The sequence below is a fragment of the Conger conger genome, chromosome 16 (assembly GCF_963514075.1).
Source record: "Conger conger chromosome 16, fConCon1.1, whole genome shotgun sequence".
Taxonomy (NCBI): Eukaryota; Metazoa; Chordata; class Actinopteri; order Anguilliformes; family Congridae; genus Conger; species Conger conger.
This window is the reverse complement of record NC_083775.1, coordinates 5,501,697-5,529,620: the sequence shown is the minus strand read 5'-3', so window position 1 is coordinate 5,529,620 and position 27,924 is coordinate 5,501,697. Positions and strand designations below refer to the sequence as shown.

Sequence of the window (27,924 nt, the reverse complement as noted above, 5' to 3'; positions counted from 1 at the left end):
ACAGACACACACACACACACACACACACAGGTTCATGTCTGCAGTTGCTGCTAGGTTGCTGTCATAGTGACCCGCAACAGGGTCTAGTGTGGGGTTGTGGACTTTGTACTTTATTGAGGAAAGAAAGAAAAAGAAACCGTGGTCTACACAGTACTAAGTTTACCTAATATACAGTTTTTACAAGCAGAAACATTGAAATTCTTCTGAGCGAATTCATTGCACAAGCACTCATTTCACAACAAGGGAATTCTATTTCCATTTGCATGTGAACTAGACAATATTCCACCGCACCCACATGAATAAATTACAGGCTGTAGCTTCTGTGAGCGCCAAATATTTGGATATTCAACTCCTTCATAAATGGCCGTATGTAAACGGTCTCTTCCTTTATGTAAGAATGATTGGCGACAGGAGATGAGTACATGCGATGGGTGTGCCCTCTGGGAGGAACAGGGCTGGGGCCTATCACATTTCTCACGACACTTTCCAGTCACAATACAATGCTCATCCTTGTTTGTTTGGTTCACGTTACACTCGGGGGGCCTCCGCCTCGTCGGTGACACTGCGTTCTTGTACCCCTCGGAGAGAGCGACGGCTGACGTTCTTCACCTCTCCCCCGCATGTCGCTCTGGGTAACGGCGTCGCCCGAGCTGTTTTAGTGCCGTGGCTTCGCACACCATGCCTTCGTTTTTTTTACGGTAAGATGTAAACGGCTACTGTCGGTCAGCCCGTAGGCAAGCGGCTGAGGCGCATGACTGGGACCCGGAAGGTTTGGTGGCTCAAGCCCCTGGTGTAGCCACGATAAGATCCGCACAGCTTCTGGGCCCTTGAGCAACCCTGCATTGCTCCAGGGGGAACTGTGTCCTGCTTAGTCTTATTAGCTGCAAGTCGCTTTGGATAAAAGCGTCATCTAAATGCATTATTATTATTATTAAAATACCCCGAAGGACCACTCAGTTATTTTGGTTGCTAATAAAATGCAAATGGTTTACAACAGGCAAAAAGAGGAAGATACAGCGCTGTGTAGCCTTATTTATTCTTTGAATAAAAATTCTTATGAAAAGCACTTGTGTGTTAAATGACACACTTCCTTGTTCCTCTTCAGTCTGCATTTCATTGTTCTTTGTCCTTTGATATCTGAGCATTTTTGTAGTCCTTGCACAGCTCGTCACCATGGAAGCGACCTGGTCACTCGCCCATCAGTTAAGATCTCGAGAAGGACTAGTTTGCTCACGTTTTGCCAAGTAAACCACGACTAACTACATCAGATGCACTTGACATTGCCACAGTAGCGTTATGCCATCCAGCGGCTCAGAAGCCTAAACAAACTTGTTGCCGAGGTTATCAGAACGCCAGTGTGAGATGTTAAAAACTCTGCACCAAGGAACTGTACCAACGTGATTTTAGATGATTAGTAACCAAAATTACTGAGTGGGCCTTTGACCAGGGCTGTAATTTATTTGAAAATTCTGTGCAACGCATTACCCTCACCAATCCTACCTTTTAAGGAAGCCCCTTCCAATGACTATACTAATCCTACTCCTAATAACACCTTTCTACTGGCCGTCTCCGGCAGTGAGTGCCCTACTTCTCGAATCCTCTCTTTCTACTCTTTGAACCTGAGCCCCCTAATGATGCCAAACTGCCTGCAATCTGAGCTGTTCTAAATGGGACAAGATAACATCTGCTTTTGACATTCAGTTCCAGTCCGTTATGTCATCGGCCTCATCGCCATGGCGAGCACTCTAAATAAGGAGAGAGAGGAGAGGTCTGTGAATGCCGTCCCTGTGGAAGAGCACAGCTGAGACGGGAGGGGTAATGACAGTGAACCTGCCCCCCCCCCCCCTCCTTACAGTCTGTGTGGGGGCTCCCCCCTCTAGATGGAGGAGTAGAGTTTCAGCTGCTCCTCCACGTCCCCCTCTGTCACCTCGCCGAACGTCTCCTGGTTCTCCCTCAGGAGCTGAAAGATCGCGGCCAGCTGCTCCTGCTGCACCCTGAAACACACACACAACAGCACACACCCTGAAAAACACACACACAACAGCACACACCCTGAAACACACACACAAGAGCACACACCCTGAAACACACACACACAACAGCACACACCCTGAAACACACACACAACGGCACACACCCTGAGATGCACACAACAGCACACACCCTAAGACCACACAACTGCACACACCCTAAAGCACACACAACAGCACACACCCTGAAACTCACACAACAGCACACACCCTGAAACTCACACAAGTGCACACACCCTAAAAGACACACACACAAGTGCACACACCCTGAAACACATACAAGAACACACCCTGAAATGCACACCTAAGTCTGTCCCAACCAAACTGGGCATGGCAGAAAGGTGTGGCCTCACGAACCTCCATCATGAACAGAGCATTAAGGCATTAACACTGCATTCATAAAGAGTTTGATGACTATTCAACAATTTCTCATGATGGCATAATGTGTGCAATACATTTAACATCAATATAAAACAAAAGTTAACGATTATCTTTTGTGCTAAACAAGTATTCATACCTACATAATTGAGCAGTCAAACGTATATATTACCATTGGAAAGTTTATAATCAGCATGAGCCTTTGGCACAGTGTTTCCATAACTCGTGCCAGTTCTGTATGTCTGTCAATGCAAAGAGGTTCACGGCCACTGAATTTTGTGGTCAGCTTGGGAACCCAAACATTGTCCCTGAAATAACCTGCACTGTGACAATGTGCTTACCGCCTGCTGTTTTTTTTTTTTTTTCAGCGGTAAGCTAGCAGACGCACTTGACTGTATGTTGTGAATTAGACCGTGAAGACCATGTACTGTAGACCTCATAAAAGGTCCAATGTCCTCAAACCATCCTGTTACGGGCCATAAAGATAAACCGACCTGCTGGAAAGGAGGCGAGAATGCAGAACGGTTTTTAAATTTTAAACACCCTAGCAGAAATGTACAATCCCGCTGTACCTCAAGCACAATTAAAAGGTATTTTAAGAGCCACTGGTTACCCTTTTGCGCGTAAAAAACCCGCTTCTGTACGAGCGCACAGTTGGAAAGTTTTTATTCCGTTGAGGATACGCACACATTTTATGAGCTCATAAGCTTTGGCCTTTGGGCGTGTTTCGGTTCGCCAGCGCACAGCGGCGGCCGCGATGGTCTCATTAACTGCGACGACTGCGTTCGTGAGCCGGCGCGAAACCCAGAAGAGCCGCCATTTTGTGTCCCCCCCGACGCCACCGATTAACAACCGACACGTTAATGGATTAACGAGAGCACGAGAGAGAGAGCGCCAGCAGCCCCATTCGTCCCGGCGCTGAATCGGGGGGAAATTCGCACACCGCGTCGCGGCTACTACGCTTGTCAGCGACGGCATCAGAGTGTCCCGGATGGATGTTCGAGAAGGCTTCGCATTTTATCATGCAAATGCGGAGTGCACCGCGAGTGCCAGTCGGGGCACGTGGTGAATGCGTCGCCATGGCAGCGGGACTTGCGTTGCCACGGCAGCGGGACTTGCGCAGCCCGTAAATTCAGTTTTGTGGCAGTGTCGCGCTTCGAGAGGTGATGACAGAGACTGACGCCCGTGTCTGAGAATGACTGGTGGAGAAAGTTTTAGGTTGGTCACATTTTCCAGAGTGTATTCAGGAGTGCTCTTTTCAGGAAGTAAACTGTACTTTTTAGGTCCCACATAGAGGAAGAGGCGGAGCCATCTTTGGGTCCAATCTTGGCCCGTGTCGAAAATAGGCCGCCAACTTCCGTGTTCTCTAAATCTCACTTTATTCGGTATTTATTAGACTTATTTTTTATTTATTTAAGTCTCCTGCTGCTGTAGCCACTTAGGTTTGACATGTGTGCTTAGAGTTGCTCTTCTGCACACCACTGTTGTAATGTGTGGTTTGTAATGTGTTATTTGCATCACCTTCCTGTCAGCTTTGATCAGTCTGGCCATTCTCCTCAGACCTCTCATTAACAAGGTGTTTCTGCCCCCAGAACTGCTGCTCACTGGTTTTGTTTGGTTTTTCACACATTTTTTTCCCCATTCTGATGGTTGATGTGAGCATTAACTGAAGCTCCTGACCCGAACCTGCATGATTTTATCCATTGCACTGCTGCCACACGATTGGCTGATTAGATAATTGCATGAATACGTAGGTGTACAGGTGTTCCTAATAAAGGTCCCATGTTATGGAAAATGAAACTTCCCATGCTATGTGGATTAGAGAGGAGTTGAAGGCGTTATACAAACACTGTGAAAGTATCAAAACGCACAGTGTCCAAATAAATCCACACAATCCGTACGAATAAAATGTGCATTTACACAAGCCGCTTGGACTTCTGGGAAATGAACTTATGACATCACAACGATTTTCTTCAGCACGGCCCACCCTGTAGCTGGGGCCAATCCAAGCACTCGACACAGACAGCATCCAGTTTGTTGGAGCTCGCCAGCCAATCAGAACAGAGGTCACAGTCACTAAAACAGCTGATGGGAGGCTCTTGATGAATGGATGCGTAACACTGGGTAGAGATAGTTCTTTGGTACTTAAAACCTACCGAAAATAATAAAACACTGGAAAGGTGTACAATACGGGACGTTTAACATACACACTTCCAGGGTTTCGCTGAGTGTATTCACAATTCAGATTCAGATATCTGGAAATGCACCCCGAGGTTCCATATACAGGAAGAGGAGCAGGGCCTCATCATTACATTATTATTACATGTAATTTGGCTGATGCTTTTATCCAATGCGATTTACAGTCGATTAGACTAAACAGGAGACAGTCCTCCCCTGGAGCAATGCGTGGGTGGCTGTGCGGATCGTATTGTGGCTACACCGGGATTAGAACCACCGACCTTGCGGCTCCCGGTCACGTACCTTAACTACTACGCTACAGGCCGCCATCACAGACCAATAGAACACAGAGGAAGTGGCAAGGCCTTTCATCACGAGGTGGGGCAACTTGTGACACTTCCCCCGGACCATTGAAAAATAGCATGGAGCAATACTGCAGCATTTGGTATACAAATATATTTTACGGATACAGTGGTTTCGGGCATACCCACACTCAGTATACATATTTCCAGGGGGTTTTTTTGCTGTCAAAACTGTATGAGAACTTAACAACGTCCTCCTCCAGTGTAGGCAGGTGAGCAGTTTCGGATGAGGACAGAGACCAGTAACTCGGAGGAGAAGAGGCTCTTTTTACGACACTTCTGCAGTACCCCGGGGGAAGTAGCACAGAGGTTGTGTCGGACGGTCAGCAGCAGGTTTAGTAGACGTAGTAGCAGTGCATGTTTTGTGGCAGTACAGTCTTCACTCAGGAGGCTGGGTTGGGCCTGGCCACCCTCGCCAAAGCCAAGGAAACGGGCACATAAAACAGGAAATTCCACCAAACCTTCTCCTCCTTTGTGCTCGATATTTGTGCACTCAATATTTGGCACGCCAGCGGTTTCCGTAAGCCCTTTCTTCTCCTCCCCCCCCCCCCCCCACCCCACCCCACCCCACCCCTACAGAGCTTCCTTGGTTTTCCCAGTTATCCGATGATAGTTATCCGATGATAAGGCCCCCCAAAGGAGATGTTTTTCCATCACTCTGCTCAGCTGCATGAGAGCACAGGAATTGCCATTCAAACAAAGGAAATGCAGGACTATACTCCAAAGCTCCTGCAAGCCCATTGCAGGTAAGCCAACCACTTTCATTGATGCCATTTTTTTATTTTGATACTCTTTTTTCATGTAGTTAGGACTTAGTGGCTCCTTTCAAAGAAATTAATATGGATTCATAATAACTTTAAATTAAATTAAAGTTTTAAAGGCAAAGAACTAGAGTGGATCACTACCTGCTTTTTGTGACTTTTAAAAGGGGCATTTCACCCAAAAGTAAATTACCCAGACGTTTCGTTGAGATTAGACGCCTCTTCTTCTAGATGCAGTTCACCCTGATGCAACTGACCTCTCTAAACCTTATTTTTCTGGCACCCGATGCACCCGAAAATTCACACTTCCGTCTTGAAACCACAAGCTTCACAAGTTAACGGCTGCAGTCTGTGAACGTCACATCAACCCCCCCCCCCCCCGCCTGCCCGCCCAAATCTCATACTCAAGCACTTGGGGGGGGTGGGGGGGTGGGGGAGCGTTACTCAATTCTCGAGTTCTGTGGAGGTTTGTCAGTAACTGACACACTTGGAAAGGGGTGTTCTGGTTTCGTTTTTTAAATGTAAATTATCGGTGCACTGAGCGCAACAAAAATATGGGTTGGCAGAGTTCCACTGTAACGAGGTTAACTGCATCCAGGAAACATAGACATCTGGATGAATGGATAGATTGTACTCCGGATGAGTGGAAACTTACTTTAATTTCATTTTTGAACTGCCCATTTAACCATAAAAAAAACACTTGACATTATCAGTGGCGAGGGAATCTGGTGTACGCTGACAAAGCCTTGTTTGGAGATGATGACTGAAGGCTGTGGAAACGCACAGAGTCAGGGACGTTTATCGCCTGAGAGATTACTCTGTGTTCGCACCACCTGGTCCAGTCAGATGGGCGGAAACGGCCTTGAGAACGGGCTGAACAGAAGACGTGCACAGGCGGCCGCTTACACAACCTTGGCTTTTTAATTGTTAAGTGTTTACAAAAGCCAACAAGACATATCGTTTAACAGAATAATTCATTCCACAAAACAAAACAAAAAAAAAATTAATGAAAAAAAAAAAAAAAAAAAACCTCTACAAATGATGTCACGAGTCACTTCTTCCGTGCGGTTTCTAGGGCGACGGACGTCCGAGAGAGGAGGGTGGGGGTGGGGGTATTTAAGTCGGCATTTCCCCGTTCACCTGTCCAACCAGTCAGGGACGCCGCGACTCGTTCCTGCTGTGGAGATCGCGCGCAGCGGGCCGGCACTCAACACGGGTCTCACTCCTACGCTGGAGCCATCTCGGATTCGAGGGATCAGACGTGCGCCTCTCTCCCTGTGCCCTCCGGTTAGCGTTTGCAAGGCAGGGTGGGGGGGGGTGGGGGGCGCTCTTCTTGTGGGCCAGGACTGAAGGATGGCGGTGGTGTGATGGCAGGCGAGACACAGGAGGAGGGATACGGGCAGTAAGGCACTCGGTGGTGGTGTGTTATGTCAGATTTACTGGCTCAAGTGTGAATGGGCCTTATATTTCCGGGCCCCCAAAAATAAAAGGAGAAAGAAAGAAAGAAAGAAAAAGAACAAAAAAAAAAAAAAAAAAACGAAAGCAACATTTTTTTTTTTTTTTTTTTTCCAAACAAAGGTACAGTCACCAGACAAATCAACAGAAGCGGGGCTTCTGGGCGGGGTCTTCCAGGGTCTTCATGAGGTGGGGAGCGGGGTGGGGGTGGGGGGGGGTGAGTGTGGGACTCGTTCTCCGCTTACTCCTCCATACTGGGTAGAAGGAAGAGAAAAAAAAAAAGTGATCACAAAATCTTCCCACTGCCATTCAAAACATCACTTCAAAACATACACCTCTGCACTTCATTGCACGGCGTCTAATCAAAGCTGCAAATCACATTTCTGCACCTGGTACATGTTAAGGGAAATGAAAGCTGGCTGTGACTGGTATTACTACTATCAAGGATGTTTTGGGGAAGTAACACTGGCATCGAAACTACATCACTGACAAGACACGCCATGTATTAATGAATGAGATTGTCAGGTCAATGTACAGCTTCTTAACGAAACTCAGCAAAACGATGTGCACCACTCTTAACTACCACATTAGCTTTCACTACAACCTGCAAAAAGGCAAACAAATCCTGCAAATTGCACATCTTTGCCAGCAATATTCTGTGAGTGTGGGCAGTGCAGAGAACAAAAGACGTACATCCACAATTTTTTTTTTTTTACTTATTTTTTTAACGGTTGATAAAATGAATCCGAACAGTGACAAACTTAAACCAATCAAACGGGGGCCTGTTCCGTAAAGCAGGATTACCGAGTTAGCTGGATAACTGCACCGAGTAAAATACGGAAAGTATCCCAAATCTGGAGCGTGGACTGAAGTGAAAAGAGCTTTTCTGGGCTTTATTTTGTTATCCAGCCGGCTCAGTAATCCTGCTCTGTGGAACAGAACCCAGGTGCTCTACGGAGGCTGTGTTCCACACTGCATTACATTACATTACATTATTGGCATTTTGGCAGACACTCTTATCCAGAGCAGTGTACAGTTGATTAGACTAAGCAGGAGACAATCCTCCCCTGGAGCAATGCAGGGTTAAGGGCCTTGCTCAAGGGCCCAACGGCTGTGCGGATCTTATTGTGGCAACACCGGGATTCAAACCACCAACCTTGTGTGTCCCAGTTACGTGCCTTAACCACTACGCTACAGGCCGCCTGCATACTACTAGTACTACATTTCAATGAATATAAGCCTGAAATTTTGTACGAGTAGTATGCTAGTATGCAGGTTCGAACACAGCCAGAGTCTATGTGAGGAGGCGGGGGTTGGGGTGGGGGGTGGGGGGAGCAGAGCGGTGTTAGGGGGGGGGGAGAACTCACCGTTAGTGTAGCGGGCAGAAGGCAGAGCCAGCAGGTTTAGAAATCATGCAGAGCTAGGCACCGAGCAGAGGCAGACCCAGCAGACCCAGACCAGCGCAATGGGGGTCAGAACCAGAGGAAAGCCCGGAGGAAAAACCCAACCACCCCGAGAAGCACCGCCACACCCTACCGCGTCGGGGGGGGGGGGCAGGGGGAGTCCATCGGAGGCGGAGAGTAGGAGTGTGCCCTCCACCAAAATATTTGGGTACATTAGGCTAGCATGCAGTCTGTAAAGCAGTTTAACGTGCTGGTCAGTTGAAGTTTACAGTGTGTGTGTGTGTGTGTGTGTGTGTGTGTGTGTGTCCTTGTATGTGTGCATATGCGTGCTTTTGTGTGCATATGCACTTTGCATTTGTGTGTGTGTGTGTGTGTGTGTGTGTGTGTGTGTGTGTGTGTGTGTGTGTGTCCAGGGAGGGGGCGGGGGTGGTCACATGCACAGGGGTTGAGTAGAATGTAGAAAGCAGTGGAAGTGGAAGCATTTGCCATTTCTTTCACCAGCGGCCTTGAGAACGGGTTGAACAGAAGACGTGCACAGACGGCCGAACCCTTTAAAGTGTACAGGTCACAAATATGTGATCAGAATGTTCAGTTATGATGTGATGCTGATGTAACAATCACTGAAAGCTGTGGCGTTCTAGAACACAGACTTAAAATTTTTCATTCAAAAAAAAAAAGAAAGAAAAAAAAAAAAACCTAAAACCTTCAAAGGGGTGAAGTTGTATTATGGCATAAAATAACATCCTGGTTATTTTCCCTCTGAAGTGCAATATGGGAGCCTTTCATAATAGAAGGGTTATTAACAGTTTCCATTTCGCTGGAATTGAGATGGGAAGCAAAGCTGACAACATAATCATGTGAAGCACAGTGGACAATAGTGTTGAAATTGTCTGCGTGTGAACCAGGACAAAAGCAAACAAGGGATGTCCAGAACGGATATTGCATTTTCATGAAGCAACAACCTCTAGCATCTCTTTTCTTTTCTTTGCCATCTCCTGACAGAAAAAAAATTATTCTGAACAGCATAACCATTTTATGTTGAACAAATACTGCCATCTAGCGGACAAGTACTTATATAGTTGAAGAGGTAGTATGCACCGTTCTCCATTATTTGCATGCGTTCCATAATCAACTTTTTCAGAATCAGCATTTTCACTTCACCATTGTAATCTGCACCGTCATAGGACTGGCATCCAGAAACTCTACTTCTCAATCATTCCGCAAAAAAAATAAATGACCTCACAGATTCTCGACCTTCTCTGGACTCAATCTTCTGTGCATGTGAAATTGAAAGTTTAAAAGCTTAAAATTCCAATATGATGATGCATTAGGAATATTATTAAGGGGCGTGACAAATTTTTATCAATTCCTATACTAATCTAGCACCGGTGACCGCTTGGGCCTCCTTTTCTGCAGAGATGCAAGGAATGCAGGACTTTCCCCATCCGGTTAGCCTATAAAATCTCCCAAACTGCGAGACCACAGAACAAGAGTTTCCAAACTTAATCCATAAAAACGCCAGTGTGGGTGCAGGTTTTTGTTTTAGCCCGGCACTAGCGCACCCGATTGATCCACTTACCTAATCATGGTTTTCAATGAGAACCTTGATAAGTAGAATTGGGTGTCTTAGTGCCAGACTTGAACAAAAACCTGCACCCACCCTGGCTCTTTAAGGATGAGATTGGACACCCCTGCCAAGTGACAATGCACCGTCTAACAGCAACTAGCCACCTTTCTGGTTTAAAAAGCAAAAACAAACGGCACAGCATTTAACACGAACTCGATGCCAGGAAGTTCAGCAAGGCAACGCGAGTACAGAATGAAATGCGTATTTCTCACTGTCCAGCAGAGGGCAGGCTTTCACCTCTGTTGTACTGCACTGTAATAAACCACGTGATAAGAGTAATAACCCTTAGAAATCAATCCTCAATTAATAACGAAACGACAAATATATAATTGTCAGTACAGTGAGAGTTAAGAGATTATCAACTCCTGTATGTATGCATGTATGTATATACATACATACATACAGGAGTTGATAATCTGTTGATAAACTGTCTTAACTGTTGTTTTTGCTTACAGGAGAGTATACACATATATATATATACACACACACATACATACACACACATTTTAAAACTGTTAAGATCAAATATTTGAAGTTGTTCCGGGAAAGCAATTTCACCAAAATTTCAACTAAATCACGGTTCTGCTAGAGGTACCAAAAAGCATAATAACAATGTTAATGAAATGCTTATGTGGAGCTGTTAGCAGCTAATGGTACGGGGTGGGGGGGGGGGGGGGGGGGTTGTGCACTACACCCGTGGAGGTGAGGTGAGGGCTGGGGTGGGGTGGGGGGTGGTGGGTTGATGGGACAGGTGAGGCCTCTGGAGTTTGGGGGGAGGCGGGGGGTAAGAGAGGGCTGGAGTTACCTTTCCACCATGCCCTGCTCGGCCGTGTTTAAAGAGAGGTAAGGTCAGTTGTGAGCACTATCCTGCGAAGATAAAGGCGGGAGAAAAAGGCCGTCACGCACAGACACCTGGCAGACACCTGTGCTTTCATACACCTGTACCGTACGCCCAGTTCTGCAGGCCCCACAATCAGTTGCATCAGGGTCGTAGATGAGAGCTTGTTTATCTTGTCAGGGTCTCGTGCCGCCATTTTATGACGCTCGTTAAGAGCGAGTGTGGTTGGTTGCCGTCCGTGTTGGTTACACTGCACTGTGTGCAAGTGAAAACGTTTATTTTTTAAGTCCACACATGGGACACTTTGCAAATAATATTTAAACGGCAACTGAAGTTTCTTACTCTTTCTACATTCAAACAAATGGGGGAAAGGAAACGGACTTCCTGGAACACTGACTTTAGGCCCTTTTGCCCGCTGTACTCGCTCTCCGACTTCCCCCTCCCCCCCCCCCCTCCTTGTCCCTGCTCCATGGGAACACAATAAACCACTCTGAGCTGCTGGTGTATTTTAGGGACGTGATTAAATCCTCTTGTTGGATGAATCAGGCCCACCAATCATAGAGAGACTGGAGACAGACATAACCCAAACCCCCCCCCCCCCCCACTCTAATCACTCACACACACACACACACACACACACACACACACACACTGTCACTCTACTCACACAGAGACACACACACACAGAACATTCACACACACGCACAGATAGTCACACACATGCAGATGTACACACACTCAACACATTCACACAGAACATGTGTTCGTACACACAGTCACACACCCCAACATCCCCACTCCCACTCCATTCACACAGAACGAGCACACGTGCATCCACACACACACACACACACAACACTCCCTCCCACTCCTCTCAGACACAGAAAAAGCACACGTGCACCCACACACATGCAGATACACAGTCACCTACTCCCACTTCCCTTGGACACAGAACACACACACACACACACACACACACACACACCCCAAACACTCCCTCCCACTCCTCTCAGACACAGAACAAGCACACGTGCACCCACACATATGCAGATACACAGTCACCTACTCCCACTTCCCTTGGACACAGAAAACACACACACACACACCAAACACTCCCTCCCGCTCCACTCAGACACAGAACATACACACACGTATGCATAAACACACACACCGTCACCCTCTCCCACTACACACACACACACGCTTGTTCCCAGCACGCTCCCCTGGGCCTCTCACATGCAGAACAGACCAGACTAAAGGCCTATGTTCCGTGTTACATAACAGGTTTGACTATTATGCAATTTGAAGCACAAGTCCATGTGAGGCAGAGGGAGGGGGAAATTAGCTGCCGTTCTGCCAAGGAAAGTCTCCATTTCCCCCAAAATCTTATGGGCAGGGCTGGGAGCTCTATGCAAAAATGGAGACCCTTCATGAGTGAACGCTCTAAACAGAACAGAACTGTAAACACACAGAAGACCAGGCGCTCTTGGTGGGGGAAAGCACATTAACGCTCCAGAAAAGGAGAAGGAATATGGGAACACTCCGAGAAGACGGAATTGTGAATGCTTTCCCTCCTCAAATGCACACGAAAATATTAGAGTAGGCAGTTTTTTGTTGGTTTTTTTAATGCACCACCCACCTCCAGTAAATTAAAAGTGTTAGTCAACAATCTTTAAATAATCATGGAGAAGTCACACCACCGCGCCAACAGAGGGCGCTCATACGACACCCTGGAAATGAGAAAAACGACAACAGTTGCTGCCCGGGAATTGAACTTATACCGTTATTGTATTTGTAGGCCAAAAGTGGTCACATCCACAGAAACCTAATAGATATAACAATATTACAAAATTACCTTCCATTTAGTTCTATATATGCATATCAATATTCTGCATGGTGCTAAAAATGACGGTTGGTAGCCAAGTTAACAACTGTGCTCGCGATCTGTAGCTAACATTCTGTAGCTAGCTAGTATATTTCCAGTTTAAAATCGCGAACACAAACAACCGGGTAGCAGGAATGAATAAGCACATATGCTGTACTGTACACAAGTTGCTGTACTGTTAAATACGTGGTTAATATCGCAACTAAGTTAAACTAAACCGAGAATGTAATAGTTTATCAGTAAGCATCTGCCATCGCTAGATGGGGGGTGGGGGGTTGGTTGAGTCGTACTTGCTAGCTAGCTAATACAATAGCTATATTAGCTAACGTTACGTTGTAATGGCAAGTCATTTTCGAGTATGAGTTGCAGGGAAGTGGTTAAGTGTTAAAATAGCGCTATGCACATTTTCTAATTGTGTGGTTGGGTTTAATGATACAAGTCGAGTAAACTGGTAACAGTTAAGCTGCCATAATGTACAAGTTTGCAGCAAATCACATCAACAACTGATCTTCTAAGTTTGTTCATTCTATGTCGTCAACATTATGAATGAATTATGTAAATGCAAAATAAGTTTTACATGTATGGAATTAAAATAGATTTGCTATACAGCAATAGATCCAGTCGGCGACGCGTCTGACATCGTTCGGATTAGGGAGCAAGATATTGAAATACTAAAATAGCAATTAACCTAAGTAATAATGTCAGTAAATTGAATTGAGGTATTTTGGGAAAAAATAAACCGAAGATGATTCCAGTGTCGTGCCTATGTGGTTAGATTATCCATATCCATAAAGAGTAGACTAACCAGACTACCTGGTTGATCATAATCGTTCGGTTTCACTTTTAACATCAATGCCGTTAGCCACGGGCTTCTTGGCTTTTACATAAAAGTGCAAATCCGGGTTTTAAACCGGTTTACCGAGCGGTAAGCCACACAGCAGCTTTCTGATATTTTTTTAAATGGCTATGGTTTTAATATGACTATATGTTCTGCTCATTAAAAGACCTCATCACGGTTTGAGGCCGTAGAAAAGAAATAGGTTGAACCTGGAGAGACTATGACGTTTTGTGGGCGTTTCCGCTTTTGCCGACTGTATCTATGAATATGAAGTTAAACTGTACACTACGAACTTTAATTTGAGGGTGTTACGCAGAACGTTTATATTTTATATATTATACAGTTCTGTGGTTTTACAGCCCATGGGATACATTCACACTGGCAGTTTTCGGGAGTGACAACCGTATTCAGTTCTGAGAGTGAATACCGTTGTGTTCAGTGCGGTTCACAACAACCGAACAAAGCCAAACAAATGACGTCACTGTCCCAATAGTTTTGCATTTAACTATACCTTATTGTTCAGTGAATAGTTAAAGTTATATGTAATGGGTTTTCGATATTTTAGTATTCAGCAATTCTTTTTATGGGTGAACGGTTATATATATATATATATATATATATATATATATATATATAGCTAGTTGAAACAGCCTTCAGTGGACATTACACTTACTCCGTTGTTATTTTTGCAGGGAAACGAACATGTTTGTCATGTTCGCCCATGAGTTGCTTCACTGTCGCCTGCTTCATTGTGTGCAACAGCCATCCACATGCAGGGAGCAGAGCAGCTAGACACATGCACAGGTAATCTAATACACCCTGAACCACTATGTGATCCACAAAAAAATAAAAAAATAAATAAAATTTTTAAAAAGTCTATGACAGTGGTTCCCAACCCTGTTCCTGGGGATCTACCATTTTGTAGTTTTTAAGTTCCAGCAACCCTGATTCTGCCTATTACCAGCTCAAGGATATCTCTTGATATTGAATGAGCTGTGCTTTATTGGAGTTGGAGTGAAAGCCTACATGATAGTAGATCTCCAAGAACAGGCTCAGGAACCACCAAATAGATCTTCATTTAAAAACCTCTCAAAATGTAGATTGTATTCTTAGATTGCAACTGATAACATGTCTCCCCCCCCCCCCCATCCCCAGCGAACACAAAATACTCTCAATGTTACTGGAATATTTAGTCAATGTTATAACACTGTCACTGTATGGCATCAACATTGCGCGAATGCCGGGATGTCCATTTCAATTCAATGATGGAATGCTGTGCTTTTGCCTCCTTGTTTCCATTAAAGAGGGTCTCCAAGTTCAAGTCCAGATATACAAAATTGTGCCACGGAGACCCAGTAATAGTGATTGATATTTGTCCAGATTCAAACTCGCAAATCCAATACCTTTGGGCTCATGTACAGATTTTTTACGATTACTAAGTACAGAACATTCCAGAAACGCCCGATGTAACTGCAAGATATTTCTGCACCTGCATTTTAAAAATGTCCGTCTGAACGTCCCTGCCAATCGTCACATAGGGCAGGAGTGTGAAAACCGCAAATGTTTAGTGCACTGCAACGGACTACACAAATGAGCAGCGTACGGGACAAGAAAATTACCTCTGCTCTTCCTCCTGCTCCTCCTTGGTCATCATCTCCTCAAACTGGGTGGTCCGCTTCTTCCCAGGACTGTACTTTGGGGGAAAGTCGTGCTCCTCACTGCCTTCTGCAGGCAAGGCAAAGGAATGCATGGTCAGAAATGGCACACACCGTAGAACGGGGTGGGGGGGGGGGGCATTGTACAGTCCCCATTTACAGAATATAGTAGTAGTAATATATGGTAGTAAGTGTATACATATGCACAGCCGTTGTTCATTGTTAGAATCATTGTAATATGTTCAGCACTGATGTTATGTCACCACACTATATCTTGGTTCAGACCGCTTAATTGCTCATGAAAAGAATACAGCAAAGAGCAAAGGCTATTGCACATCTACAAACAAAACCTGGGAGCTTTCATGACAGGTGTAACATAACCAACTTGGAAAAATATACTGTTCTGTACATACCTCAACATAAACAAATGTAGGAATGACCTGCTGCTTGTCATGAAAATCCAGAGGATGCAATGGTTCCTATTCAAATGCAATTTAAATACATTAACCATAAATTACCATATATTTCTGAAATGCTAGAATATCGCCTAAACGGTATTACCCCACATACACACAGACTATCATGGGTCTGATTTGCATGCATTATATGTTAGAATATCTGCAGAAGGAACCAGCTGAAAGGCTCTAAGCATTGTCCTTGTACCGGTGGCTGTGTAAACCCCTTGGGTTAAGTGGATATTTGTTCTTTCACTGGATAACTTTTTAAAGTTTAGGGGCTCCACCTCCCTCTATGACATCATAGATACCTCTGTATTAGGCATAAAGACTCCAAAAGTTGACAGTTTTGTCAAAAGGTAGAACTTTTCCATCCCAACTTTCAAGGCCAGAACATGATCTTCGGCCATTGTGGGGTTGAACCTTTGGGTGAGGGGGGGGGAAACAGGAGAACTGGCTTGTTTTGTTGTAGAAGCTGGAGACGCACAAAGGCTGCTTCAAAAACAAAGCTCCCCTCAGTGTGGGTTACAGGTTACTGGACAAGAAAAGTGTGTGCGCGCGCATCTCAACGAGTGTGTGTGAGTGTGTGTGTGTGTCGGTGAGATGGTTAGTGTGTGAATGCTCCCTTTTGTGCTGTACCGATGGAAAAATCGGTGGGAGACTCTAAAGGTCAAGCTGAACTTCGGTGCACCTTCAGCTTCTGTGCAGGTAAGGAGGGGAAATATTAGTCAAAATGTGAAGCGGCAGAATCCTGGGAATGTTTCTGGGGGGTGTTGGGGGGGGGGAGCTCTGGAGGTCATGTGCAAACCTGCTCGTTCTGCAGTCATGACTCAGCAGGCAGCTGCAGTCAAATGCTTATTCAACATTATCCATTTTCATTCTCAAAAGGGAACATTAGTGTTAACCAAAGACGTTAAAACGCAAATCCCGCACAAAATCTGTAAACATCTTGGACAGGACGTCCTGAGAGCCTATAGACCCAACAGTGATGCTCAGGTTTCCTCATAAATATGTATTAAGATCAGTTGTATTAAAGGACAATTCCGCCACAATAGACCTTTTTGTGTTATATGAACTAAATATTGTAGCGGATTCTCTCTGTGGGGCTGGCCAAAACAATATCTATCGAAATATTGGTAGTGAAAGTGCCAATTTTGGTGGAGGTATGTGTCATAATGACATGCACCACAACCCCATCCTCATTTTACCAGAAACTAGAGTGGCCAGGTAATTTGAATACACAGATAGCTTCTCGCCCCATCTTCTGATTTGTAATGAATGTAGCCGCTTTAGAAAAATAAGATACAAACATCACTGTACCAAGTGGTCGGACAACGCACGGTACAAACCAGGTCACTGAAGAACGTTGGCCATTGTGATCTTAAAGCAGGCACCTGGAGCATGTGCCGTAGTTTGGGGGGTATATCGCTGTATTCACTATAGATCGAGAGCTGGCTGAGAACTTATTTTAAATCAGGAGGGCAGCTACTCTTCATTTGCCAGTGTAATTTCCCTTGAAGGTCACTTGCTTATGAGAATCGCCCCCATCACTCGGCCACCTGGGAACTTTGCTCCATAAAAATGAGCAGCGCCACCCCGTCATACCACGATGTTCCCGCCTCACCGTCTTCCGGTTCCGCTTCCGCTTCCGGCTCGATGTCCTCCGGGACGGTTCCTGGGATGAGTTCGGGAATAGGCTCCTCCTCTGGGGCGGGCTCGGGCTCCGTCTCCACCTCCGGTTCTGGGGCAGGTTCCTGTCAAAAGGGTGACAGAGAGAGGAAGGAGATGAAGGGAAGCCCAAGGCCAAAGGTTTTCGAGCGCAACAGCCGTGAGCGAGTACACGGGGCACAGGTGAGTGGGTGAGTGCGGTGCCCGGAGGGAGTGAACGACATACCAAGCAGACTCCCTCTAAAACAGACAGAAGCGGCGCCTTCATCTGGGTCAGACCTTCCTTTTGTTTGTGCATCACGGTTACACAACGGTTCAGAAGTTCCAATTCCTGCAACTATGCACACCTTAACTTTTTATTTTTTTATTTTCTGAACCAGGTCTCATACCACTGAAAAACATTTGACAGAAAACCCCTTTTCCTTTTCAGCTGTTTATAATTATGTGGTGTTCAGCCACAGCAGGAATGTTCCCGTTCACACAGGTTTTTCATTTTGGCTGGTGTGGTCTGAACACTAAAAATGGATAGAGATCAACAAGCGAGTCCCTTCAAAGTATCTTGCAGACTACACTGTTTTATGCAGTTGTTCTTCCTGTATATTACGCACAAGCAGAGCTGAACTGTAACACACATTCACACCAATCCACAAATGGCACATCACAAATCTTATGAGTAATACATTGTACAAAATGTCCTCTTAGGCAGCTATCCCAATTTGAAAAGTCTCTGGGTTTTCTTCCATAAGCTTTTCCCTTTTAAATGGCTTGACCCAGCCGCCTAAAGGAGATTCACATGGTGCACACAAGGAAAATCGCTTCTCATCCCTAAGAGATCAACAAGGTCGCTGCAAATGGCTTGCGATTGGCCTTGTACACACCTTCGTCGAGATGTGTTCAGAAATAGACGCACCATTGCAAGAGGAAGCACAAGTTTCAGTTGGCAAAATGTTCAAAATGTACAGTCACATTTGCACAACCATGAAGACAAACATCAAGTTCAATGTGGGTTAAATAATCCTTTATTTGAAGAGTTGGTGAAAGAAGGCATTGGTGGCGTTTAACCCTTTGAAGAGTAGGTTTACTGGATTTTTTTTTTTGATTCTATGTCCGTGTTCTAGAACTCCATTGCTTTCAATTAACAGTGGCGATTGTTACATCCGCATTAGAACATTCTAAATCACACATTTGTGGTCGCACACCTTAAGGGATAGGCACTCCCCTTCCAAATAGCTAGGAAACCCTTCCACCAGGGTTTATGGAGCGAATTTGATCTGATTCCGTCCACCGTAAAATAACCACTTTAGCGGTCTTAAATACAGCAGCGACCTGTGCCAGTGTCCAGGAGGAACGTGACGGACAGCTGACATTCGCAGCCTTGCCGTTTGAGACCTGTCTGTCGACTTCTGCCGGTGACACTTAGACAAAGCAGCGGCACGCCAACATGCTCCCCTCAACCCCGACTGCAGCACCGCCATTCCCCTGACACTGACAGAACAGCCACCAGCAACACCCCCTCCCCCCTTCCAAATGCACCCTTCAGTCAAGCAAAGGGAACAAAGAAGCCGTTTATCACCGACGAGAGCCAAATCCCCACCATCCACAACCTGGCCTGTTCCTACTCATACTTATAAAAAAGCACATTGACAGCTTTTTGGAAGCCAACACTTAAACTTACCACCGCTCTTGTTTATGGAAATGAGATTATTTAAATGCTCCATTACAAATGTGCGATATCATAGTCCTATTATTACAGTGTACCCAGGGTTTGCAGGTAAAGATGAGCTTTCATCTGGTTTGAATGAATTACATTATTAAATTTTTGTAAATCATTGCATAGAGCCTGGCAAATGAACAGTGACGGAGGCTTGGGAATTCAGCTTTGCCAACTGGCTAGCCCAAAAATCACCCAACGGCCAATCAGCTAAGCTCAGAAAGAATGCATCGCTTGGACTGGGTAGCGGAGGCGCATTACCCAACAAAACAGATGTCGTCGCAGACAACGGCAGTTTCAGTTTTGGCTAATCCTTCCGACAGGACGCTGAGGAACAGCCTGGGGTGGCAAAGCACACAGCAGTCTCTGTCTCCTTCCACATCAGGGTGAAAGTGTTTACAGGAGCCAGTGGTGCAACGTGAATCTCGGAAGGGCCGTTAACGAATCTCGAGTAACAGTTTTCACCGGGAGCTGCCGAGCAGAGGGACGATTCCAACGACAATTCCACAGGACCTACTGTCCTCCAACGAAATTGAAACCAATCAAACAGAAACTTGACACAGAGGAGGGGGGGAGGGGGGTGAAAGAGGGAGAAACAGTCACTCAAAACATTTGATGCAGAGATAAATATACCTTGCATACAGGACTCATAGGTCCCCCTTATATAATACAGAACAGAAGACGTGGAATTCCATGCCGAGGCGAGAAGCTGTTCAAGCATTTCCTGAGAAGTGGATATTCCAGGCACAGAACGGTGCAGTCCCACAATGCTTCACTTCCCTCTTACAGGAATAGCAGGCTCCCTTTCGTTTGATTTTTACCAATTTACCCCTCAATCTGATTCCTCAATTTGTGGTGCAAATGTAAATGGGACTCAACACGTCTCAGCAAAACCAAATCCGAAGGAATCATGAAAGTAATTCAAAAGATAAGGGTTTGTCTCTTGCGGACTCACATGACGGATTTCAACCAAGACCATACCTCCCTCATCTGATCATTTTGGACGGATTACAGCTACTCAAACGATCAATGTTTTAACAGCCATCGATTGTAAGCATTTCAAGGGCAGTTCTAGAAGCTTCTTTTGCTGGTGATGGTTGTTAATCTTGAAGCAGCTTTGAAAGGGCCTGGACTTTTGTCATAGACAACGTTGTGGGAATCAAGGCCTTTGAAGTCAGTTGAAGTTCATTTTTCCAAGGCTCCGGGCGTCCTTTAGCTGCAACTGCCACTCCTACAGCAAACATGCCTGGTTTTGCATTTTCTTGAAGTTCATAACAGACAGGAGGTCAATTTCTTTTTCCAGACTCAGTCAGAGATTTCTTCTTTTGGGGGGGGGGGGGGGGTCAGGGGCGGCACATCCTTGTCATCTAATGGCAAGCTGGAAGAATTCCTGCCTAACCACCCTTGCTCAAAAGAACAAATGCACACACTTGGGGGCAGTAACCAAGGGTGACACATTTGAGTGGTTTGGTTCGCTTGGGGTGGGGGTGGAGACCAGTTCTGAAAACTGAGAGCTGGCAAAACCAAGGGGAGCAGTCCAGCTGTCCCATCCCACACCCTGGATCAATCCAGCCCCAACGGTCATCTTCCACAAATGCCTGCCGCTACTAGTCATGCCAAACAGATGCCAGAACATTTGTTTCCACTGCCGTCAGTCAGTCACCTGGAAAGAGCTGGAGACCGAGAGGCATGCATTAGAGCACTTCCTCTGCGACCCTCGCCATGGAAACACAGGCCCTGTAATGGTAGCATCAGGCGCCATGGTGATAAGCCTCCTGGCAACCAGGCTGCTGGGGAGGGTCACTGTCCAAATAGAGGTGTTGAGGACTTGTGGTGTCACGCTGGTGCACAGGATGACAAATGGGCAAGATTTGGGGGGTGGGGGGTGTAGAAGGCACAGTAGAAGGCTGGTGAACGATGAGGTAACTGTGGTAATCACGCTTGTTCACCACCTTTCAACAGGCTCCAGAGGAGGAAAGAACAGGAGTTGGAAAGTAAAAGATCCTCCCATGGGTTTCTTCCACCCATGAAATCAGCCAGCCTACTTCACTTTTGCCATCAGAACCTGAATTGTTCACCTCTGATGGGCTCACAGGTGTCGAATTAGGTAGCGGAAACTTCCCCCTCATGCTCCCCCGCCCCCCCCCCCCCTTTCTCCGGTGCACGGCATTTCCCCAATTCTTCAGCCATGACTCACCAGTACTGAATGTCCATCTGAACGTCCACAGATCCAACGGGCTAGAAAGCACACCCAAAGATCTTCAAGCCTTGTGTGTGGCTGTGGACGACACGCAGGTTCGTCAGCACTCTGCAATAAAGAGGGCCTCAAAGAAGGCAGAGTAACAGGAGGGCAGAGTGATTCTGCCTCGGGGCAAGAGTAAGAGAGGCCGACTTTTCAGAGACAGAGGGAACGTACATTGTTCCGTAAGAGAGTTTGCAAAATGGAGACTTGCTTTAGAGAGGTCAAGAAACAGATGGCTGAGAGGGAGGCTGAGAGGCAGAGAGCAGGCCTCAAAATGGCGAAAGGCAGAGCTTCGAAGGGAAATACCGAGCAGAAGCAGTTGAGGGGGGGTGAGGGGGACCACCAATCAGCTTGCAGCCCCACAGATTCCATCACTGGCTGCTGTTGAGAGCCTGACAAACACAAGGAAGCAGAGAGGAATGTTCTCGAGCGCTCTCTGGTACAGTGTGTTTTTCTAGACTGGTGCAGTGCAGACCTTATGCTTACAGCGCTTTGCCTTAAAACAGCAGGGCCCTCCTTTTCACTTTTACCACTGAATATTCAGAGCCACCAAAACAGGGAGAAAAAAAAAAAAGGAAAAAAAATAAAAGAAAATGCACTGAACATACGTGCATGCAATCACACAGGGCACAGAGTCCAACTCTGCTCCTATCTAACTAAAGCCCAGACAAACTGCTTCCAAAGTTAACCACTGTCCAATGTTCAGAAACATTCTGTCCAATGTACAAAAATACACAGAGGGAGTGTGCATGACAGTGAAATATTGAGTCTCTCTCTGACGAACCTCCAACAAGCTCAGCTAGCAGAGGCCGCCGTTCCCCCCCCCCTCCCCTCACACAAGTAAACATTGCCATATATGGCATGCCACATTTCTGGAATGATGCAAAGTCCTGCAAGACGTGGAAATCTAGGGGAGAGGAGGGGACAGGTTGGGTTATGGTGGCGGTGGTTGGTGGAGTGAGCAAAAGGTGATAGTGAGAAGACTTTGAAAAGGGCACCTGAGCAGGCCCTAGTCCACAGAACAGCGATGCCAATACTCTGACATGGATGTGCATTCCTTCTAGAGAAAAGCCCATGAGTGATGAGGATGGACCCAGGCCAATGGTTTTGTGAATATTCAACCTGTGCACAGTTTGGGAACGTGACCACGTTTTCATTAGCGTAGCCAAGTACCTCTCCTCTCCCTATACTTCCGGATACTGGGAGGAGACAAGGGGAAGAAAAGAGGATACATTTTGCTGAGTATTGGGACACACCCATGAACTCTTTGAAAGCTATTGTAAATGGCAGTTTTGGCCCATAAATTGGTCAGCTATGTTAACACATATGTTAACACACACACACACACACACACTCACTGAGCACTATTAGGAACACTACATCTACTTATTCATGCGATTATCTAATTGTGGCAGCAGTGCAACGCATACAATCATGCAGATACTGGTCAGGAGCTCCAGTTAATATCCACATCAACTATCAGAAAGGTAAACATTTTTATCCAAGTGACTTTGACCATGGAATGATTGTTGGTGCTAGACATGGCGGTTTGAGCATCTCAGAAACTGCTGCTCTCCTGGGATTTTCACACACAAGTCTAATCTCTAGTAGTCTCTATTAATGAGAGCTCCGAGGAGAAGGGCCCATTACAAACCATTTTGGTCAATTTCAGATACTTTACCCTTTAAGGTCCAAGATCAGAAATATGCGATTACAGTGTTCTTAACTGAACATTCACATGCTGATGTAATAATCACGACTGATAATTGAAAGCAGTGGAGTTCTAGAACACTGAGGGGGAGAGGGGAAAAAAAAGAAAAGAAAAAAAGAAAAACATTCCAAGAAGCCTACTCTTTCAAGTGCACGTCCAAACAAAAAAGTAGAACGCTAGACAAGATAAAGACAGACAAAAAGTGATCTCCTGGACATGATGAACTTGCTGGTGGACACTATCTATAGGGTGTGTTTATGACAGAATGTGGGATGATGTAACCATGTGTGGTTTTCAAAAGCAGTTTTGATGGCTTTTCTGAACAAGTTTCTGAAAGAGGGAATCCGAAACCCTTTTGCACAATGGCCATTTAGACAGGACCTCTTGGAATCTCCCAGAAGAAGGTTTGAGAGACAGAGGTGAGTGCCAGCTCATCAGTTCCTCAAAATAAGAAAGAAAAATCAGAAAAAAAAACCCTGAACCCCCCCCCCCCCCCCCCCCATGTAATCGGACACCATTGACCAGACAAACCTGCCAATGTACACATGGTCCAAAGGTCGCAAAGCCTGATTGGGTGTTCACATCGAGGCGCTCAAAATGGGGAGATGGGGGGGGGGGGGGGGTTTACTTACTCATACATCTTAACTTTGACAGGCGAGACTCAAGTTCTTTTAACCCCACTCCCTCCCCCCCCTTTTTTAAATATTAATTTTTTTGCATTAGTCCACTTTGGTGTGGACGGATCTGCATTTTTAGGGACGCAAAGAATTACAAATTGCGTCAAAGTTTTCACAGGGGCGATTAACTTCCAGATGTGGCCGGTTTAAATGGGGCTGGGAAGGTGTGTGGTTCCGAATGGTGCTGGAACAACCTAGTTATATTGGAGCAGTAAAAAAAGATAAATAAAGAAATAAACAAGCACTGATGGACCAGGTTGGGGGTCTGCAGCAACCGGATTGGGGGGGGGGGGGGGAAAGGGGTGGGGTGACCACAAGGTACCGCGGGGGCGCTCCAGTGAATGTTCCAGCCCAGGCTGGGGGCCCCTTCCTGCTTTAAAGTGTGGCACATTCACAGGCATGTACAGCCAGCTGTTTGTTCTCTGAATGTTTTTTTTTTTTTGTGGGTGGGGAGAGTGACAGTATAGACTTCGACCTCAAAAAAAACCAGAAAAAACAAAACAAGTTGCAGATTGAGTAATTCTACTGCTGTACTTTTTTCCACGGTTGGTTTTTTACCTTTTTTTTTTATTTTTTTATCATGTCACAGTTCTGAAGAGGGGAACCCTCCTTTGTGGGTGGGAGTTACATAAGCAGATGTCGGAGGACTGTGGGGGTGGGCAGTGCTATACGGTGCGATGAGAGAGGACGCCAAGCAGAAGGAGGGGGGGGGGGGGGGGGTCAGGGGGGGGGGCTGCTGGAAATCTGCTATGGCGGTGGGACACGTCACTCCATGCATTTCTACAGCCGTGAAGAACAAAGGTTGATACGGCTATTTTTGCGGGGGTTGGAGGCAGACGTGGCTCAGGGCATGTTTCTGTACATGCAGGGGCTAAGATTAGACCCCACAGATGACTACAATTGCAAGAGCTCCAGAGATAAAAAAAACGATGATATACATTTTCTTTGTTAGGAATTTTTTTTTTTTTCTCTCTCTCTCTCTCTCAAGGAACTGCTACATAGTCCATAGGTCCCAGATTTACATCTCATCTACATCTACTTTGGACACTTGTATGCACAGCTCTGTTAAGTGCCTGCACAGGCGATCAGCATTATTATCCTGTTGGCTACAAGAGAGAGCCACCACAGGTTTTTTTAGAAACCTATCGTATGTTCAAATGAGCACACAGAGCGACTATTGGGTTATAGCAGTGTCAGACAGGGTAGGTTGTTTTTTTTTTGGCCTGTTGGCTACCAATGAAATGTAGCACTATTCATATGTTGACTCGCCAGCTTTCTGCACCCGTTAACCCCCCCCCCCTCCCCTCCCCATCCAGCCCCGCCCTCCCCCCTTCCCAGACCAACCGCAGCCCCGGGGGGGGGGGGGGGGGGGCTGCAATTTGGAAAGGATCCCATTTAGCAAGCAGCAGAAAAACTATCCCTTATAGAACAGAAAGGCAGGGAACAAGACCAGCTCTGTTTTCAGTGCTGCGCGGAGAACTGCTGAGTCCATAAGCGCAAGGCAGCAAGGAACAATATATGAACAGAAGCACTCTGGTGGTGCAAGTCACCGGAGCAGAAGCCAAGATGACTGAGCAAGACCCAAAACAAAAACAGTGCACTGCAAGTTTTCAGCCTTTGATTACTCCACCAGCTCCTTGCGTGCGTTTGTGCACATGTGTACTTCTGTGGCATGTGCAGATTACAACTTCACTTTATCCCATTTCATGATTTAAAGGCTTTTAATTTGTCATTTACAACCATTGGCCCATGCTGTTCGCCAAAGTGTAAAATCAGTCACTGGTGGACGCTGTGCGGGCCTGTGGTCTAAAAAAGGATACCTATCAGTACCTTGTTCTCACGGTGCAGTAGTTTCCCCATGTCCATAGGCTAACCTCATCCATTATGAGCCCAAAGGCCCAACTGATCCTAGATCAGCCTAATCTGAGCAACGTTTACACAAACAGGCCTAGACCTCAGGATTAACTCCGACCAAGAGAACTGATCAGAACAATGTTACACATCCCACACACACACACACACACACACACACACACACACACACACACACACACACACACACACACACACACACACACAAAAGAGGATGAGAAACCAAACCTATGGCAGTCGACTGTTCCTAAATGAGCCGCTAACGCTGGGGTCTAGCTGGTGGTAAGAGGAAACGACACAGAACGTCCCCCTGTTCAAACACCAGTGTTCTGTACACCCAGGCCTGTCACGCCCACCTGTCCTATGAAGGCTATAACTGCTCCTCCTCCAACAGCAACAGCAGGCCCAAACCGAGTCCAGTCACACTATGTACACACACATATGTGTGCGTGTGTGCATGTGTGTGTGTGTGTGTGTGTGTGTGTGTGTGTGTGTGTGTGTGTGTGTGTATAGAGAGTGTGAACATATACATTTGGAGCCAAATATAGACGGTCTCTGTGATGCATTCTTTATGGTATGGGTGCATCTCTGATTACCGCAGTGGTGAGCACATTCTTGGTGGAGTCAAGGGCTTTTAAAGGCCTCGTATATAGGCCTAGACCTGCCGCAGAAAAGGTCAGAAAAGCATACCGAACTATAGTATATCTACGTTTCCAAAAAGCTGGCTGACCTTTGAGAATGCGATACAATATGTGCCGCTTTGCCTGACAGGTGTGGAAGCCTGAGCCAGGTTGCTAATGTTGGGCAATTATAGACTAAACTCAATATGCATTTTAATGCATAGGGAGACACTACTGGGGGATCGAGTTAAAAAAAACAACACCCACTGTAAATGCACTATGCTAGATCCCCCAGGAGCATTTACACTAGCCTTGGAAATGATAAAAGGGGGGTGAAAAACAACAAAAAAAACATTCCCAGCGTCCCGTAACAGGATGCATAATCAGTCTACTGTGTGAAACTTAACATTGCAAATTAGTACAAAAGTATTTTCTCTTAAATTCACAGATCGGTGTGGATAGTTTAGGAATGTTTAAAAGGCAGAGTCTGACTTATAGAAATAAATATGAGTGTAAATATGCCTTCTTGGATGGTTGCAGAACGACCACGCAATGATTGGGAGAAAAAAAAGAAAAAAAACTTACTCAACAATTATTAAAAGAAAATCCTTGCAGTTGCACGCGCTTTTAAATCTATTGCAAGCAATAACTTTTTTTTTTTCTTCTTTTAAATAAAACGTATAGCCAAGATCACCAATATCAGGTCTGTGACGCAGCACATGCACAAGACAAAGGCTCTTGCAATCGAGTTTGCAATGTGGAAAAAAAAAGCGTTCGGACTTTCGTCCATCTTTAAACCAATTAGACCTAATAAAACGAAAGTATTTTCGAACATTTTACATTTGTTTTTGAATGAATTCCTGCAGAAAACGTGTTCTGCGCTTCGGAGTCGTGCGCAACAGGCTTCACAGAGAAAAATATTGGGTATAAAAACTTTAGGCGACCGCGCCCCCTTTACCTACCTCTGGGGCTGAGGGAATGTCGGGCTCTATCGCAGGCTGTTCCTCTACGACCCCGATCTCTTCAACCACCGGCGCAACGGCAACGGCTTCAGCCTCCTTCTCCTCAACCTTCTCCTCGGCGACTTCTGCCTTAGGCTCTTCTTTATGTTCTACACTGGGCACCACTTCAGGTACCTCCACCCTGGGCTGGAAATGTTCGACTCTTTCAGTGCGTCCCACGGGAGCGGAGTCATCCTCCTTCTTTTTGGACGGCTTTGGCTTCTTGAAGAACGAGGATCCTAGAATAACAGCGAGAAGCGTGAACAGAATTGCAGGCAACACGTACGACACATCTAGACCAAAGAGTACCGCCATAGTTTGGTTGATTTTTTTTTTTTCCTTTTTTAAAACAAATTAAAGTTTCTATTTTGCTGTATCACAGTCTTATTGTGTGATATATTTCTGTTAGTGACTGTTAACGCTTGTCGCTGGTCCTCGAAACGCTTTCCGCGTGTTAATACGGTGACAGTGGGCTCAGGAGCATCTCGTGCGCTCCCACTAAGACAATCAGATAAACCTGCGCATTTAAGCTGGTGATGTTGCTTCTAAACTGAGCG

At 45.9% G+C, this 27,924-nt stretch overlaps 1 protein-coding gene across 3 annotated transcripts; it reads right to left on the bottom strand.

Annotated features, from left to right (window-relative positions):
* Positions 1-80: 80 nt before the first annotated feature.
* LOC133115373 (matrix-remodeling-associated protein 7-like) lies at positions 81-27,924 on the bottom strand. Of its 3 annotated transcripts, XM_061225249.1 has the most exons (5): positions 27,329-27,924; positions 17,490-17,619; positions 15,375-15,480; positions 11,000-11,061; positions 6,350-7,418 (listed from the first exon to the last, which is right to left on the bottom strand). In XM_061225249.1, the coding sequence occupies exons 1-4, from the start codon at positions 27,680-27,682 to the stop codon at positions 11,028-11,030; spliced, it is 624 nt and encodes a 207-aa protein (XP_061081233.1). In that variant the 5' UTR covers positions 27,683-27,924; the 3' UTR covers positions 6,350-7,418; positions 11,000-11,027. The 3 variants fall into 3 exon arrangements, with proteins under 3 accessions (XP_061081232.1, XP_061081233.1, XP_061081235.1); XM_061225248.1 differs by lacking the exons at positions 6,350-7,418; positions 11,000-11,061 and adding an exon at positions 81-1,994; XM_061225251.1 differs by lacking the exon at positions 11,000-11,061.

Excerpts from the sequence above, each read along its gene's own strand:
- LOC133115373 (XM_061225248.1), bottom strand. The coding sequence starts at position 27,682 with ATGGCGGTACTCTTTGGTCTAGATGTGTCGTACGTGTTGCCTGCAATT. Across the intron at positions 17,620-27,328 it reads ACATTCCCTCAGCCCCAGAG|GAACCTGCCCCAGAACCGGA; the intron begins GTAGGTAAAGGG and ends CCCTTTTGACAG. Across the intron at positions 15,481-17,489 it reads GGAAGCGGAACCGGAAGACG|AAGGCAGTGAGGAGCACGAC; the intron begins GTGAGGCGGGAA and ends CCTTGCCTGCAG.